Genomic DNA, 19,814 nt, shown 5'->3' with positions numbered 1-19,814 from the left:
GTTTCACAGTGCTGTTATCAATATACTCTAGTATAACCGTGTTTATGTTTCACAGTGCCGTGTTTATGTTTCACAGTGCCGTGTTTATGTTTCACAGTGCTGTTATCAATATACTCTAGTATAACCGTGTTTATGTTTCACAAATATGACAACAATCAAATTAGCCTCCATCACTCAACCAATGCTAACGTTATTTTACCTTTGGACGCAACATTAAGCTGGTGACCAGTGGTGCTAAGATGAAGGTTAGCCTAACATTACTGCAGTAAAAACCAAGCACGTCCGATAAACATTCTCAGGTTTGTCACGCTCACACACACACACACTCGGGCTCTAAAACACACACACACACACACACACGCTCGCACAAACACACACACAGGCTCGCACGCACACGCTCGTACAAACATACACACACACACGCTCGCACGCACACGCTCGTATAAACCAGGCATGAAAACGGGTCAGGGGTGAAAAAGGTGAGAAGGGCGTGTGAAGAGGGAAATGGGCGTTTCATAGCAAAACAAGCGCGACATTGGTGACATTGTTGCCAATAGTGCATAGCTTCCATGGAGTATCAAGTTGCCTAAAACCAGAGATTTATAAAGAAAACAAACTACAAAATGACTAATTTTTACAAAAAAATACCTTTATTTCTTCTTTTTGGCTTGAGCCTAAGTGTGAAGGGGCCCACTTGCGCTGTTTGGCAACATGCTTCAGCCTGGCCCTCCTCTCCTCCTCAGTAATCTACATGAGTTTTCTTCAAAGCTTTCTTTCTTTCTATATGCCTTAAGTTATCATACATTATCATACACATCTGAAGATTTCATAGGCCAAATGGACACTTCATATTAGACTATTAGAATGAGTCTGAATAAGATAAGTCTGAATATTTGTTGGACCAAACCAGATAATAAATAACTTGGGTAGGGTAGACTAGGCTTTAATTTGTAAAATTGGATTTAATAGTTTTAACCTGCAGCATAGGCTAGTACTTACAGATTGTGGCATTGTGCTAGTATGTTTAACCAACCAATAAAGTTGTGTGAACAGTGTTCACATTACATGTTAAACCCTGTAGACACAGACTAGGCCTACTGATCAGGCCACTGAACGTTTCTTAAAAGACAGCATTACCATGTCAAACACTGCTTTTGTCTCTGAACTCGACAAAACCCACCAGCTCAGTTTAGGAGCATTTAATTCAACTATTTAGTTATTCACATTAGCCTATACTGATGAAGCTATACTGATGAAGTATGCCTATTTGCTTCACCTTTTGTCGATCTAGATGGCTCGAACTGCACGTATTCTTCATCAAATGAACTCGTTATGTCTATATTTCTGTCCAATATCGCTAACTTTAACAACAGCCTATGCTACGTTGCTACACCAATCTCAACGTCTTTTTCCACCTGTGACATCAATAAGCATCTCTCCTCGCCGGGCTCACATTCCAGCTGACATTTCACACGCATATCACGTGACACGAAGTCACACAGACAGGGAGGCTATTCCGGCGCAAGCGTTGTGTTCGCGTTGCATCCGCGGCAAAATTTAGCTTTCTCTGTTTAATAGGCTAAATGCATAGGTGCTGCATTCACATAATCGTTGCTGGATCAGACAAGTTTAATTGGGCTCTTGTCTTACAACGCATCAAGATGCATTCGCGTCTGCGCGTGATTTGTAAACTCAGATGCCTTCCCTTTAGTGGTAATGGGGGTGCAACGAAAAAAGGGGTGTCAAGCCAAGGTCACAGGAGGGTTTCCGGTGCTTGAGCCAACTATCATTGACCGTCAATGCATCAACATCAACTCAACGTGAGCGTGACAGGAGCAACGCGAACGCGCGGAATGAACTCAGCTCAGCTCAGCTCAACCAGACAATAGAGACTATACTTTATGTTTTAAGTTCTTTTCATTTGTGTAACAAATAAATACCATCAGTTCACGGACGACGTTGGTCGGACAATCTTTTTATGTGTCAAGAAACCCAAGCACCCGTATTCCCTAGAAGTGGTGAGACGAACAATTAGAAGTGTCATAGGGACAAACAAACAAAGTTTTTGCCACTACACAAACGGTATAATTAATCAAGTGATGTCATCATATAATCAAGCCCATGTATCAAAACAAACGGTATAATTAATCAAGTGATGTCATCATATAATCAAAACAAACGGTATAATTAATCAAGTGATGTCATCATATAATCAAGTGATGTCATCATATAAAACAAACAGTATAATTAATTAATCAAGTGATGTGTCAACTCACTTGCATTATCATCCAAAAGTTTCTCGGGTCTAACAGTGATGGTCTCTCTCAATGGAACTGTAAACTCGGGCTTAATAAATTTAATTGAATTTAATTTAAAGTTAACGAAACGGATGGGAGGCATGTCAGTAGCGATCACCTTGGAAACGAGGGTCATTATTTGCTCTGCACGCACGCATTCACGGCGCACGCACGAACGAAAGCACACAGAGAGACAAACAAACAAACACAACATGTAAACACATAGACACACACACACTATTAACACACATGCATAACATACAAACACAAACACACACACGCATATAACTTTAACCATGCCCAGTGGTCTGCCCTATACATACAAACAACACACACACACACACACACACACACACACACACACACACTCCATTCCTGGAGTAATGACAGACTGTATAATTGCAACTCTATTTCTAACAGCAGGGTAGAAAGACACACACACACAAACAGACATGCAGACACACCCATACAGACACACACACACACGCAAACACGCATATACACATACACCTACACACACACACACGCCTACACACAGACTAGAAGAGACACACACAGAAAGACAGGCCAATGGTGATGAGTATATCACATACACACACAATGGTGATGAGTATATCACACACACACACACACACAACGGTGATGAGTATATCTCTCACACACACACAACGGTGATGAGTATATCACACACACACAACGGTGATGAGTATATCACACACACACAATGGTGAGGAGTATATCTCACACACACACACACACAATGGTGATGAGTATATCACACACACACACACAATGGTGATGAGTATATCATACACACACACACACACACACACACACAATGGTGATAAGTATATTACACACACACACACACACACACAATGGTGATGGAAACAGATAGAAATAGACAGCAGAAGGGTGGTGTTGCATTTTGACTAGACTGATGACCGTGTGTGTGTGTGTAACCCATAGGTTAAATAGGTACCCATCGGTGCAGAAGTGGGATGCAACCAACATGGCAGGGCTCCAGACTAACTTTTTGCACTGGTTGCACTGGTGCGCCTAACTTTTTTTCTTAGGTGCACCAGCACAAAAGTTAGGTGCACCCAAATTTTCAACCACATGGCATTTAACACCGCAGCAGGTTCACTTTTCTTCCTTAGTTACTGTCCTATATAGGTTGTCCTATGACTTATGATTTACAATTCTACAAGAAAAGTAACTTAATGAAGTGTTGGTGCTTTAAGTGCTTCACTGAGCTGAAATTTAAACTTAAAAACATCTCAAGATGAATTAAATAAAAATAACAGTGAGTAAATTAACAGTGCACGTCTTTTAAGGGCTTCAAACTGCACATCTCATGGCTCAATGTTTTACATACTATCCTTCATGATCTTTAGGCCTTGGATAAACCAGCTCGCCATGCTAGCATCTTCCATAGAAAGTATTTGAGCACAATTTAAAAAGAGATGTTCCAAGTAGCCTGGGGGATTTTTTATGTGATTTTGCAATGATGATTGCAATGATCATTTGACAATGCAATTTACTTTTTAATTTTAGTATTTTTAAATTTTCAATAAGAACATCACTATGGTTAATGCAGTAACAAAATGGTAGGCCTATTATTATAGGCTATTGCAATGACTTGCCATGCTCGATCTAAATGTGTCCATTCAATTCACCGTACATCTCGCGCGCAAAACGAATAAAGCTGTTGAAAACCGGGTTACTCCCTGCATGTAACTGCGGTCAATGACGCACTCCTTTTCGGCGATATCTGTATCTCTGTCGTTCGGGAAGGCCTTGTGTGCATTGTTCGACATTTTAAGACGTCTTTTCATCTGCAATGACTCCTATAAATTTGGCGCAAGTGGCATTCCTGTACGTCGGGTTTACGTTCAAACTATTTTTCTGGTGAATAATTATTTCAGACTGAACTTGGTGAAGGGAAGTTTCACTAGGCCTATCTTAGGCAACGATAAACTTGATCATCATCTCGGGCTCGTCTGATCGGTTTGCTGCTGCCAGCCGCTGAAAGGCAGTGGGGAGAGGGGACATTTATCTCGGCCTATGTGACCACACTGTAATGCAACTACATCCACTCTGTTTATCTGACGGGTCTCTGACCTCCCTCTCTCTCTCTCTCTCTCTGCAGCACATGCATTTTCAAATTTACACACAGGCACTGGGCCACGGCCAATCAGAGGGGAGGTCCCGCCCTTCACTATCTGTGATTTGTTTAAACCACGATATTGGCCAAATATGTGTCTGTTATTGAACCAAAGGTAGAGTTTCAATGCGGACACTTTTTCCTCTCTTGAATAGCTGGTCGCACCGTTGCGACCTCCGATTTTATTTAGTCGCACTTTTGAAAAATTAGGTAGCATATGCGACCAAATTGGTCGCACTCTGGAGCCCTGCATGGTGTGTTTTAATACAACACACACAAACATCACACCCTGCACACGGACTCTCTCTCTCTGCTTAGCTGGAACAGTGTGTGTGTATGTGTGTGTGTGTGTGTGTGTGTGTGTGACCCATTCATGATATAGATAGGGTGTGTATATGTGTGAGTATGTATAGTGTGTGTGTGTGTGTGAGTGTGACCCATTCATGATATAGATAGGGTGTGTATATGTGTGAGTATGTATAGTGTGTGTGTGTGTGTGTGTGTGTGTGTGTGTGTGTGTGTGTGACCCATTCATGATATAGATAGGGTGTGAACAACCTCTGAGACAGAGCAGCAGCAACAACCTTATGTGAGTTGACCTGGAATGACTCATTTCTGAGACACTACAAGATTAACACACCAACACACACCAATACACAGATAAGAACACACACAAAGGTGCAAGTTAGTCAATTAATTTCTACTTTCCCTGGTGAAATGTTAACTCTTACTACTATGTGTGTGTGTGTGTGTGTCCATCCTCTCTGATGTGCGCCATGGAAAAATCTTCACCTCACAGTCACACCACATGAATTACTGAATTACCCATTGCTTTGGGCTGCCGCTAGATAGTGTGTGTGTGTGTGTGTAAGTGTGTGTGTGTGTATGTATGTGTGTGGGGGGGGGGGGGGGGGGGGGCCTGCCACTAGGCTGGTTGGAGGCAGTTTGATATAGCACTGAAGGCCAAATGCTATCTGCAGGTATCACAAACATAAAATACTATCAAGATGGTGATCGCGTCATGAGTGGTGTGTGTGTGTCAGTCATTATTTCAAGACTGGTGTGTGTGTGGTGTTGCGGCAAGTCATCTCTGAGTTTGTGCCGCTGCCATTAGGGATGTGTGTGTGTGTGTGTGTGTGTGTGACTCGGGCCAAGTGAGAGGCTGGCCACTACTGGGCTGACTGATTATTAACTTGGGTGCTAAGTGACCCCAGCTGAACACCAGGGGTGTAACAGGGCAGAGAGACTAAAGTACACACGCACACGGACACAAACACGCAGGGTTCCCACCCATTTTCAGGGCAAAACTTCTCCATAACTTTGAGTAGCTTTCAACTCGACACACAGCTGCATTCTAATCCACAGGTTGGGCAGAACTGCAGAGTTCTTTTATTTTAGCACACCAGAAGGCTAACGCACACACACACACACACACATCCCTATAATGACTGACACACACATGCATGCATACACACACATACCAGAAGGCTAACGCAAGGCAAATCAAGAAACTCCATCTCAGAGTCTTATCAAGAAGTGCCATTATTATAAGCCAATAACATAACCTATCAATTATGTATAAGATTATGTTAGCCTACATACAGCAATTATGTTAGCCTACATACAGCAAAATCACAATCAATTACACCTACATACTAGCCTGACGAGCAGACCCACATCAAGATATAGGGTCTGGGGACTCGCCATTCGCAGTGCTCAGTCCGAGGGGCGGGATAATCGGTTGTCTTTCAAATTCCCTCTACACGCAATAGGATAGCGCTACAACTCATGAGTCCCATGCGTTTTCCCACCCGCGGAGCTAGTTGGCTAGTTGATCAATCTTTTGCCAACTTAAAAAAAGCTTAACTCCTGTCACGCTGTTCACCAGCAGCAGCATCCATCTTCTGTGTGTGTGTGTTTGCATATAAAACGACTATAAGAACTAAGGTGTGTAGGTATGTAATGTAAGGACTGGAGTCCCAGAAGCACATTCACTACGTATCTGGACAAGACAGAGATGGGGACGGTCAGGGATCAGATAAGACTAGCCCATGCATCCCTCTCTTTCTCTCTATCCATGCATCCCTCTCTTTCTCTCTCTATCCATGCATCCCTCTCTTTCTCTCTCTATCCATGCATCCCTCTCTTTCTCTCCATGCATCCCTCTCTTTCTCTCCATGCATCCCTCTCTATCCATGCATCCCTCTCTTTCTCTCCATGCATCCCCCTCTCTCTCTCTCTCCATGCATCCCCCTCTCTCTCTCTCTCCATGCATCCCTCTCTTTCTTTCTCTATCCATGCATCCCTCTCTTTCTTTCTCTATCCATGCATCCCTCTCTTTCTCAGTCAGGGAAAAGATCAGACTAGCCCATGCATCCCTCTCTCTCTCTCTCTATGCATCCCTCTCTTTCTTTCTCTATCCATGCATCCCTCTCTTTCTCAGTCAGGGAAAAGATAAGACTAGCCCATGCATCCCTCTCTCTCTCTCTGTCAGGGAAAGATCAGACTAGCCCATGCATCCCTCTCTCTCTCTCTGTCAGGGAAAGATCAGACTAGCCCATGCATCCCTCTCTCTCTCTCCCTGTCAGGGAAAAGATAAGACTAGCCCATGCATCTCTCTCTCTCTCTCTCTCTCTCCATGCATCCCCCTCTCTCCCTCTCTTTCTCCATGCATTCCTCTCTTTCTCTCTCCCTCCCTCTCTGTCAGGAAAAAGATAAGACTAGCCCATGCATCCCTCTCTTTTTGCTCAGTGCATGTCTATAACATGCTTTACTTGCTACCTGGATAATTTCAGCAAATATTCTTAAGGTGAGATGAATGATAAGCTCATTAAACTTTCAATGTTTAATCCCTTAACGTTTTTCCTTAACTAAAGAAACAATTTAAGGTATTCTGTGCAACACCCTTAAATAAACCCCTTATCTAAGGAGAAAGTAAGCCTTAAGGGTCATACTTCAGGGGAAAAACGTAGGTGTTTTGTGTTAACCCTCACTACGCCTCGCAGTGGCACCATGCGTGCAAGTGAAAAAAGTCCCGTCGGAAACACTGTCGCGCGTGCAGCGTTCCAAACGTTGTGTAATCAAATACACCGGTATGGCGGTATATTAAAAATTCATATCATAACGAAAATATACACCGGTATACGGTGTGAACCGGTATACCGCCCAGCACTAGTTGAGTTCCAGTGCCGACCCCATTACATCATGAGACCAGAGGTCACACAGATCCATGTACCAGCTCGTCACACACACACACACACACACTCTCACGTGCTCGTGCAACGTGCACACAGACACACACACACTGTTTATACATAAAAACAGTACATAAACATACACATTAGGAAACACACAAAGAAATTCTCTATCACACACACACAAATGTGACATATGATGTTCTCTCTCTCTCTCTCTCTCTCTCTCTCTCTCTCTCTCTCTCTCTCTCTCTCTCTCTCTCTCTCTCTCTCTCTCTCTCTCTCTCTCTCTCTCTCTCTCTCTCACACACACACAAATGTGACATATGAGGTTCTCTCTCACACACACAGACACACACACAAATGTGACATATGAGGTTCTCTCTCACACACACAGACACACACACAAATGTGACATATGATGTTCTCTCTCTCTCTCTCTCACACACACACACACTCACACTCACACAAATTTGACATATGATATTGCTCTGTGGGGGAAATACCCTCCTGGTTTGACTAGACTTGACCTTCGTGTGACCTTGGACACTGAAGATCATGGTGAAGATCTTCGTCTGTTTTATAACCCAGAAGGATGTACTTGGTATCAAATTATAGAGGCCCCAGCTGTGGCACGACTGGCTGGGGCACCTGCACCGTACGCCGGCGAGCCGGGTTCGATTCCCGCCCCGTGGTCCTTTCCGGACTACACCCTGACTCTCACGCACTCACTTCCTGTCCATCTCCACTCTCCACTGTCCCATCATTAAAGGCATAAAGCCCAACAAAATATACTTAGCTGCTCTCTCTCCCACTCGCTTCCTGTCACTCTCCACTGTCACTATCATTAAAGGCATAAAAAGGCCAAAAAAATAAAAATAAAAAATACTAAAATGTCTTCATCTGACATGCATGGCATATCTATCCAATCACAGGTCCGTCAGTAATTCAAACAAGAGTAATGGGTGTGCAGCATTGGTTTTTGTACATGACATTATTTTGCAGTCACTTCGTCTGTTTTCATAAGCCAGAAGGATCGACATATTTTGTACCAATGGATAGCCCTGTGTCTCCTCTTTCATCTGATATGCTTGCCATATCATGCGCTCACGGGTTCGTGAGTAATTCAAACGAGAGTAATAGGTGCACAGGTGAACGCAGAGAAGTATAGACTGTAAATATGATGCAATTTGATTTAATTTCATGATGTTTTTTTTTATTTTCATATTTTAACATACAGACAAGTGCAGACAACTTCTTCTCTGTCACGCAATAAAGGTTTCATCTTGCTGCGATGAAAAGTTGCGGAGCAACGTAACAGAGAAGAAAGGGTGTGTTTTTTGACGCACTTTGCAATCGGGTTCTAAGGGTTAAGAACCATTTCCAATCTCAAGGCAATTCTGTCTTTCATGATGATGGAAACAGTAATTCTGTCTTAATGTCATTTATAATGGCCGATAAATGAATATTTTAAAAATAAAATAACAACGGACGAAACACCCTTCAACCATGTCATGAGTGTTGCCGTTGTATAGTTTGTCCACCAGAGGACACTCTACACCAGTGTTTCCCAAAGGCTGGGTCGCGACCGACGGGTGGGTCGTAGGAGATTTTATTTGGGTCGCCAGCACAATTTATGTTGTGTTATAGGCCTATACCATTTGTCATTTGATACCAGGAAAGCTCACAGTTTTCTAACTAACACAGTCACATTTTTGTCATAAAAGCTCATGAAATTGGGGGATGAACGCGTCGCAGAGGGGGTGCCAGAGCATGGATATCTACCTCTCAAAATGAAACCGTTCTGTGGGGCGCCTGCTATGTACGTCGCAATTGCAAACTACAAGGGACATGAATCCGCCTATTTGCACTAACATTAACAGATACCAGCTTCTCAACTTTACTGATTAAAATCTAGTGACCGTGCTGTAAACTAAAGCAGACATCCATAGACCGGACATAAGGCCATTCAATGTGCATGTAGATAGTTTCGATTGTAGATGCAATCTTTAAAGTTAATAGCAACCTCCTCACATTCTTATTTCTGATTTAAAATGCACAAAAGTGCATTATATTAGGCATTTTAAACACTATTCCTCTAGTTTCCTACCTTTTCCACCATCTCCAAAGTAAAGGTGCATTCTTCCGGCTATTCCGGCTATAACGACTATACAATATAACAGTGGTCACCAACCTTTTTGAGCCCAAGATCCCTGACCTCGCCCTGAACAAAGACAAGATCTACCGTGAAGCGTCAAAAGATAATCAAAGCTAAAATACTTCCAATTTAAGGCCTTTTATTTAGGCAAATGCATCAGGTCAAAAATAGCCTATCACATCCTCCACCCCCTTATAGGCTACAGGCATAAATGAGATAGCCTAACACTTATAGTCTTTATTTATGATGATTTTCTAATTGGAGTACGCCTAAGTGTTTGTGACAACACGTCATGATACATCTGATAATGTTTGATCGCTGTTTTGGTATGAAGCATCTTTCACGTAGGCAAATGAATGCGCACTCTAGGAAGTGAAAGTAACCGTAAGTAATGTGGCCAAGGTCTACAATGCGCTCTGTGTCTGTAACTGTCTGTGGACGTACGTAATCGATTGCATTCTTCAAATGGAGAACAAATTCCTGACAGTTCCTGATCGCTAAACATTCGATTTTTCTGTCAGTTAGCAGTTGATATAGAAGCACCTAGCATAATTTAACTTCAGCGGTGACAAGTCCTGTTGCGAGAGAGAGAGAGAGAGCGCACCTGCAAAGTGGTGCTGTGCGCGTGTGTGTGTCTGCATGTTCGGTTCAAGTCAGACGTTGGTCCTTCCGGTCCCGCATTCACGCCGCTCCATTATTAGATTAACGTTATCAGACAGCGCTGTAAAATATGTGCAGGAATTTCTCGCATTATGATGGCTAGAGTTGCAGGTTTTGAATAAATCATGCGCTACACCCGCAATCCCGCGCTGATTTTTAGGCCCTGTAAACGTTGGCGACCATGCAAGAATTTGGTGACCGTTTTTATTTTTCCTGCTATTCTCGGGATCTACTGGGCAAGTCCTAAAGATCTACAGGTTGGCGACCACTGCAATATAATATAATACAACAATACAATATAACGACTTGAGTTATTTGCTGTTTACATCGGAATTGATGTCCACAATGTTATGGATCCATTTGTCTGCAAAGCAACGTAGCCTACAACATTTTTTTTAGAAATACAGGAACAGCTTACTATGCTGACGAATGACGACTGCGCAACATGCAAGAATTTCCCCAAACTCTCGGATGCGCATTAAAACGTATCTTTTCAGTAGTCATTTCCAACTTTTCACGCTGACGGTGCTCAACACAACCATGTTCAAAGCAGGATTTATCTATAGAGATCCAGCAATGTATGGTTGGGGAAGGCATAGAAAAGTTGGAGAACCTGTGGCCTAAAACAATATTGGTGGTTGCAGGGTAGATTTGAAGTGAAATGGGTCGCGATGGTCTGTTTTTTTTAAAAAGTGGGTCCCCAGAAAAAAAGTCTGCGAAACACTGCTCTACACCATCCCTGCTGGCAACACTCGTGTATAACCCACACATCCTGCAGCCTGCTGATCCAGCCAGAGTCGGGCAGAGAGAACCAGTTATCCGCGAGTGAGATCATCAGTGAAGTGTGTTCATGGTGCTTTGGTCACGAGACATACATTGCTTGAATAACAATTAAAAGAACATCCCCATCAGTTCTTTTAACTCAAATAAGCATGACCAAATTCTTGAAAACAATGTCCAGTTTTGCTGCTGGTAAATAAGCCGAGAGTGAAGCGGAATTAGCTAGTAATTACGTTACGTTGTTACAGTGTAATTGACTGTCTGTCCTTTTAACTTTTGACAATGTGACTGAAGATGTATTTCTTTAATAGCGTGACAGTTATAGCAGTGAGACGCATCATCTCTCCCCGGCCTGTTATTTTGAAAGCGTATGTTTTACAATTTGCAGTATGACGTTATCCATTGCTAAATTATGGCTCATCATAGACTAGCTAACCACAAAGCTAGCTAATGCCATGAATATCAGTGGAAGACCGCTAACGTTTACATTAATGAGCTTGGAAACCACAACGAACTTGTTCTGCCTAAATAAAGTAATGATTACTGTATTTATAACTAGTATATCTGTAGTTACAGTCCCCGCATTGTAAAATGTAAGTTAGACGTGCGAGGAGTGAACATTTGGGCCTAGAGAAAAAGTATCAAATGTAGCTTGTGCATAAAAGTTAGCTTTTCTTTTACACGTGTGTGAAATCCAATGACGCCAAGTGTGCGTTTCATACTGTTCAGCAGCAGCATTAACGGGTTACATAATGGATTTAGATCACTAAATAGTAGGTTTTAGAAGGCAGGCAGCAACTGATGATTGAAAATGGTTTGATGTAGCTTGATGGAAATAATTTTAAAAGTGCAGGTAAAGGGATAAGCAAGCTGACGTTGTAATTATAAGGTAGCTTATAAGGCAGTAGGGACTAATTATTACACACGCACACTCAAACATTTAAGAGTGACCTTTATCTTGTTTAATGATAATACAAATGATGATAGTAATAATGTCATCATTATTTTTTGTAATTATTAAGTCTTAGTTCAAAGTTTTATTTATGAAGCTTACCAAGTCTTTTAATACTGGTAACTTTGATTTGATTGTTGTTGTTATCGTGTTTTTGTTCAAAAGACTAAGTTTCATATCTTAAGTTTCTATTTTTATACATTTTATTTATCAGAACTTTAATATATTTCAATGTTCCTCTGTGACAATATTATTTAAAAATAAACAAGTTTGTTTTTAAAATGCATTATCATATTATTTTAGTCAATACTCTAACTAACTAGAAATAACTAATGTTAGGGATATCGGATTTTTAAATCAACAAATATTTGTATCGGTATCGGCCTTCAAAATCCTTTATCGGTCGGGCTCTAGTTAGGGCTGGTTAGACTTCATAACTGGACAACTGTAAATTCCTGCCAGGTTTACTTCATGTCTCTCACACACTCTCACACACACTCACACACAAATGTGACATATTATGTTGGGGTTAGACTGGACTACTGCGGTTCCCTTTATTTGGACCATCCCTGGTCTTCAATCACCATCACCCCAGTCAGACTCCATCTCTTATCACCCCTGTCTCATACCACAGACCACATCAACCCCAAGCATGACCCATGACCCACGGTCACCACTAAAAGCAAACAGTCACAGAAGTTTTGCCGTTTCATTTGTGGGCTAGTTGCCATTAGATATTAGATGTGCTTTGACGTCCTCCGTTTTTAAATCCATTTTTATTCAAGCACATGCACACACAAACACACGCACACCAGACTAAATCCATTTTCATTCACTGGACTTTTTATCCACTAATCTCAGTGTGCGGTCACGTCTGCCTTTGCTCCATGCACCATAAATCGCAGTGTTTCTCACACACACACACACACCAGTGTTTCCATACATTGACTTATTTGTGGCGGCCCACCACAATATCAACATTAACCACCACACAATGATTTTCCAGGTTGTTCTAAATTGTGCTTAAATCTGGTTCATCATAACCACGCTACGCTAATTTGTTAAAAACTGTTGAATTCAAGTTAATTCTGCAAACCTACCCCCACAAATATAATTCAGTTCTATGGGAAACACTGAATCATGTCTCACACCCAGGAACTGAACTCATTTAACTCACACACACGCCCTCACTAGGGGTGTTACGGTACACAAAAAACACGCTTCATGTGTACTTTGTTTTTGCGGTCACGGTTCAGTTAAGTTCCAGTACCGTAAGCCTGTAGGTACTGGTGCCTACCATACACTGACAATTCTGCTGAGGAGCATCAGGAAGAGCATTTGGAAATGGTGCTCATGACTAAAGTGACATGTGGTGGGGACATTGAAACATGGTCCACAAGCAAAAAAGCCTTCCGTTGATAACTGCTGAACATTTCAGAGGGTATGTTCGGTACACACCTGTATTAAACCTGCAGAAGGGAAAGTTCGGTACACACCTGTATTAAACCTGCAGAGGGTATGTTCGGTACACACCTGTATTAAACCTTTATTCCGAAAGGACAAGCAGTCCTGGGGGGGGGGGGCGGGTGTTGCAGAGTTTTGTTGCAACAGTTGCAACAGTTTTGAACAAATCTATGTAGCGGGGTTATGATGCCAATAATGTTTTCTTTAAACATGCATGCATGTCCGTTGAGACAGAGAGACAATGAGACACTGTGCAAAGGTGCACATAGCTCTACAATGAAAGGATTTCATCCAATTTAAATAGTACAACATGGAAAATTACTGTGTGGGGGGGTCAATGTTGATATTGTGGTGTGTGTGTGTGTGTGTGTGTGTGTGCGGCTTTATTCTGCTTTATTAGCACAACAATAAATATCTCCCTGTAATCTACAATCAAATGCCTCAGCCTTTATCACAACACAATCTTCTGGACTACGACACACACACACACACACACACACAAGATTTAATGTACCATCAGTGAACATGAGGACCCTTGCGTGTGCAGTTAACAGCTAGACGAGTTTGAGTAATAATTACTGAGCAAGCAGAAGCACTCTGAGCAGATAATTAACAACAGAGACTTTTGAACAGAGTGTTAACACAATGCAGAGAGTCGTGAACAGAGAGTTAACACAACAGAGTTGAACAGACTGGTAACACAACAGTGTTGAACAGACTGGTAACACAACAGTGTTGAACAGACTGTTAACACAACAGAGTGTTGAACAGACTGTTAACACAACAGAGTTGAACAGACTGTTAACACAACAGAGTGTTGAACAGACTGGTAACACAACAGTGTTGAACAGACTGTTAACACAACAGAGTGTTGAACAGACTGTTAACACAACAGAGTTGAACAGACTGTTAACACAACAGAGTTGAACAGTGTTAACACAACATAGAGAGTGTTGAAAAGATAGTTAAAACACCACAATGCAGTGCTGAGTGGCAACTAGCTAACCACTAACCCCATTTGGTGACTAAGTTGAGGCGCACACAGGTCATGGAGAATTTGAAAAATGTCTCACCCACCATATGCTATAATGGAAGACAACTTTTAGCCAACTCACACTGTACTGCGATCTTCCTTTTATACTTCTACTACTACCACTTATTACTGTTATTATTGTCCATATTGTTATTGTTATTATTATTATTATTATTATATAGTGTATGTTTAAGATTATGGTGTTTTCGTCAGCATACTGAAAGGAGTTCTTGTTTAAGAAGTTAGTGTGGGCAGTGCACCAAAGCAACTGTTGTTTGTAAACAGATTTCCTTATTTCCACCCAATCCGGAACGAACGGTCTTTCCCTCGTGTGGTGTAGGGTGCGACATGGTAGCCCAATATACCACACACTGATAACTCGGCGACAACCGGGAGATCATGCGTGAAAGCACTGGCTTATATATCCGGACCATCAGGATGCGACTGCCAGGGCTGGAACACACCACTTTCATCGTCCGCTGCATGGTAACTGTTCTTCAAAACTCAGCAATTCCCCACAAACGAAGATGACGTGATCAACACAAACACAAGTTAAACCTCGGCTCTCTCTCTCTCTTCATTTCATATTCTGGAGACACGAAACAAGTTGTGCGCACTACAATGTACATTCGAGTTTATTCACATTCACTAATGCTGGGTGATGTCGTGTCATAGTTAACGCAAGACCTCAATCCGGACACCACACAATACTTTGACCGTGGTAGCAACGTTACGTGCATCTGCAACGCCACGACAGCGCAGTGCACCCAAAATACAGGGATGACATCAAGACAAGTACACGTTGGAGTACGTGGAATGATATTAAAGAAACAACTATCAGCCAAAACTATCACCCAACGTGTCACCCTTGCTCCATGGAAGTATCAAACTCTACTCCATGCCCGTAACGTATTCCTATACATAGCACGCTAGCTAACGTTGGCTTATGGAATACGAGCATCGTCACACAATGCCGGAGAAGAGCTAACTATTAGCTAGCTAGCTCAAATCCGTACACGTCTCTCGCACAAGACAACAAAGATAGTGAATTACACAACAAAACCACCCATTACCTTTTTCATCCTCGGGGCTTCAGCAACAGTACCGTCTTGGTTCACAAAAGCCTCGCCACCGTTTTGTTGCTGGTCAGGACGCTTCATTGCTGAAGCCTGCGGCATCTTCGTGGGGTTCGGGCTTGAGTCTGCCCTCACAGTGGGCTCCGCGGTTGGAGACGTAGCCGAGGACACAGCCGCACAGGGCTCGGTTTTGGTGCCGTCTTTCTCGTCCGACTTAGATGCGAGGGGCGAGATAGGAGACAAGTCTTTGCTTGGGACGTCTTTTAATTCGACCTCGGCCATTTTCGTTGCCACAACCTGAACTGACATCGCTGCAATTACAAGTCCTTTTTTCCCAGCACTGACGTGACACGAACGGATATGAATGGTGGAACGAGTACAAGCAAAGGATTCTGGTAGTTGGAGTCATTAGGGCGAATTGCAGTCCCAGATTAGACTTCCTACGCTCTATAATTTGCTAAAACATATCTATATTTGCATAAAAGATGTCAGCAACACACCTTCATCATATAATTAGAAGTTGGATAGATAATTGTATGCTTATCTTTCATTTGAGACCAGGATTATGCTTCTACACAAAGGGGTTCATGTGCAGTAAGCATTTGATTGTCAGTATGCATTTTGGATAACAAAAAGTCCTATGAGGAGTTTCCATAGGCATTTTACAAAACGCATGAGCATACCTTGGCAAATAATAGTCTAAAGCACTCATATTTTCATTCTATATTGATCTACTTCACAAGACCTGGTGCTGGGGCTTAGTTGTGTTTCTAAGTCATATCAAGTGACCTAGAGGGCTGAAATGTGGTCAGTTCAGAGATGCTTATAATCCGGCAGAAAGAAAAAACTATATTCTAGCCTCTGTAACTCTTTGTGAGTACATCACACATTTATTTTGACTGTTTCCTACGAAAACTAGAGGTTCTCAGCTTTCTATTTGATGGTAGGCCCCAGAAGAGGTGGGAACAATGCCCTTGTAAATAGGCACAGTGCAATTTCAGGCAAAAAACTTGAAATTATTTTTGAGATTTAAAGAGTTAAAAAAGAGCACTTTGTTCGTTACATAGCACACTTTGTTCGTTACATCGAATACCAACGCCACATTTCAGATGCCATAGGCTCTTTTGCAAATAGGCTATGACGGAAATACAGTATGTCCTCTAGCCTATTAAAATATGGCTTCTATTTTGTATTAAAAATAAGTTAAAAAAAAGTAGCCTGAAGTAGGCTTCTTTTTAAATTATTATGCAAGAGATGGATCCCCCTGCCGCCTACTTAGTCAGGTTCATTATATTCAGATTTGAACCTTTGTGGGAATTTTTTGGGGATTTGCTAATTTTTGTAAAGGTTATAAGGAGTCAGAAAATCAATGGAGTCAGAAAATCAATAATTTGCTCATATGTCTATATGGCGGCCATATTGAAGTTTAAAAATGGCCACCCTAAAATTAAAAATTGTAATATCTCGGCTTCTGAATAAACTGGAATGTTGACTTACCCTTCGATGCATGAGTAGGTGAAAAATGACTCTGTGTGGTTGTTTTCTTTGTAATGAAAAGTTACTCACTTTATCAACAATTGATCACTCATTAAAACATAATATTTATTGTGGGAATGATTTCAAAGACATGTATATTGCAAATAGAGCTGTCCCAAACGATTATTTTATAAATGATTAATCTAACAATTATTTTCTAAGAAGACTAATCTAATGATCTTATTTTCCGATTAATCTAATGATTTTTCCATTCCCAACTATCAGAAAGTTTCTCATTAACATTTCATTTGTATTTTTTTGCATTAAGCTTTTTATGTTTCATGTGTGAGGTGATGAGGGCTAGTTATTTTAGGGTGCAGCATCAGCATGGCGTTTCAGACAGAATAGTCTGACATGAGGTATGTGCAATATCAGGGCTGTATGTTAACATTTTTGCACAAAGGTACAACAACAGCTATCAGGAAGAGAGGTCATGCCATGGGTTTTTGTGAATTTTTCTTACTACATAATATGCAAGATTTTATTCATGTTTAGGCTAGTTCATATAGTCTTTTGATTAGATTACAGTATATTCGACTTTATTGTCATTGCACAAGTGAAATACAGTAGCCTAAAACGAAATGCAGCTGTAGCCTACATCTAACCAGTGGTGCAAATGAGTAGGTTTATGTCCAAAAGGGCATCCATGAAATGTGTCACTAGACTGTTCCATAACATACACATGTAACCCCTTAACGGGTGTGTGCATAGGCACTAGTTACAATACATAGCACAATGGCGCAAACAGCATCCTGAAGGTCTCAGCGGTGGAATGGTGAGCTGGCTGAGATCTCTGAATACCAGTAGGCTAACAATTAAGTACAATCAAAGAATTAAATAGCGCGGTGCCTCCACTGTAAAAATACTACACTTACCGTATAGCTCGTGTATGATGTAGTCTTACAGAATAAAAAAATATATAATAATAATAATAATAAGCTTTATTTGTATAGCACCTTTCATACACAGAATGCAGCTCAAAGTGCTTTACATTTGAAGCATGTAACACAATAATAGTCGGTCAGTCATTATCAATCACTTTTCTTCATTGCTAGGGGTCGTTTATGATCAACTCAGCAACATATCAAAAATATAGAAAATGACATGTCATAAGACTGGCAGCCTTAACCCTCTTACCCCCCACAAGCACGCCATATGGCAACTGTGGCAAGGAAAAACTCCCATATTCCAGGAAGAAACCTTGAGCAGAACCTGACTTAATAGGGGGAGCCCATCTGCTTCTGGCTGGCTGCACCCTCCAATAGCAGCAGATGTAGAATAATCTGAAAAAGTAGTCTACAGGATAAGATGAGTTAACTAAAACCTTTACTGTACAGGTATGTTTTCAGATCTTTTTAAAAAATATTTACTGAACCCGCCTGCTTGATGTACAGAGGCAGGGTGTTCCATAGTTTGGGGGCATAATGGATAAAAGCAGCTTCTCCACTTTGTTTGTGGAGCACTTTGGGTACGATTAAAATATTAGAATTGGATGATCTAAGTTTCCTTTGTGGTTGATAAGATATTAAAAGCTCAGAGATATATGAAGGTGCTATGCCATTCAGAGCTTTGTAAGTAATTAACATAACCTTAAAATCAATTCTATAGGAAATAGGGAGCCAGTGCAGTTCAGCCAACACAGGGGTGATGTGTTCTCTCTTCTTAGTCTTAGTTAAAAGTCTAGCCGCAGAGTTCTGTATGAGTGCCAATTTCTTTAGATGTTTTTTGGGAAGACCAGTGAAAAGTGCATTGCAGTAGTCTAACCTGCTAGTGATAAAGGCGTGAATTAGTTTTTCTGCATCTTGTTGAGTTAAAAAGGGCCGCACTTTGGCAATGTTTCTCAAGTGGAAATAGGCTGTCTGAGTAACTTTACTGATATGGGGCTTAAAACTTAACTCTGCATCTAAGATGACACTGAGGCTTGTTACTTTTGGTTTGACCTGGTGCGCCAAGTTCCCCAGATTACTAAGAACAATATCTCGCTTTAGTTTTGGTCCAACCAAAAGTACCTCTGTTTTATCATCATTTAGTTTCAGAAAATTTTTGCTCATCCACTGATTAATGGAGGTTAGGCATGCAGTGAGGGAGCAAAGGCCATCTGGGTTAGTTGGCTCCACAGAAATATACAATTGGGTATCATCTGCGTAGCTGTGGAAGTTTACATTATGCTGACTTATGACGTTTCCCAATGGAAACATATATAGGGAAAATAGCAGGGGACCAAGGCAGCTCCCCTGGGTAAAATTATAACTGGGCCACACCAAAAGGCAAGTCATGTTTTTCAGATACATGATCTCCTAGACTGATATAAAAATCTCTGCCAGTAATGTAGGTTTGAAACCAGTTTAGAGCATTATCAGAGAGACCCACCCACTTCACAAGGCGTGAATTAGGATGCTATGATCAATGGTGTCAAATGCCGCACTCAAATCCAGAAGAATAAGGATTGAGACTTTGTTTGAGTCAGTAGCCAGTCTGAGATCATTGACTATTTTTA

The 19,814-nt window shown here is 41.5% G+C and overlaps 1 protein-coding gene across 4 annotated transcripts in view; it reads right to left on the bottom strand.

The window, feature by feature from the left end:
• Window positions 1-16,158, bottom strand: part of ahcyl2b (adenosylhomocysteinase like 2b) — an 84,419-nt gene extending 68,261 nt beyond the window's left edge. For 3 of the 4 annotated variants that reach the window (XM_042092500.1, XM_042092512.1, XM_042092520.1), the window contains exon 1: window positions 15,779-16,158. In XM_042092500.1, coding sequence (XP_041948434.1) covers window positions 15,779-16,090 — 312 coding nt within the window. In that variant the 5' untranslated portion in view covers window positions 16,091-16,158. The remainder of the gene's footprint in view (window positions 1-15,778) is intronic. The other variant, XM_042092505.1, reaches the window with a different exon arrangement.
• Window positions 16,159-19,814: the final 3,656 nt, after the last annotated feature.

The sequence above is a fragment of the Alosa sapidissima genome, chromosome 1, assembly GCF_018492685.1.
Source record: "Alosa sapidissima isolate fAloSap1 chromosome 1, fAloSap1.pri, whole genome shotgun sequence".
In the NCBI taxonomy this organism is placed as follows: Eukaryota; Metazoa; Chordata; class Actinopteri; order Clupeiformes; family Clupeidae; genus Alosa; species Alosa sapidissima.
This window is presented reverse-complemented; position numbering and strand designations above follow the sequence as displayed.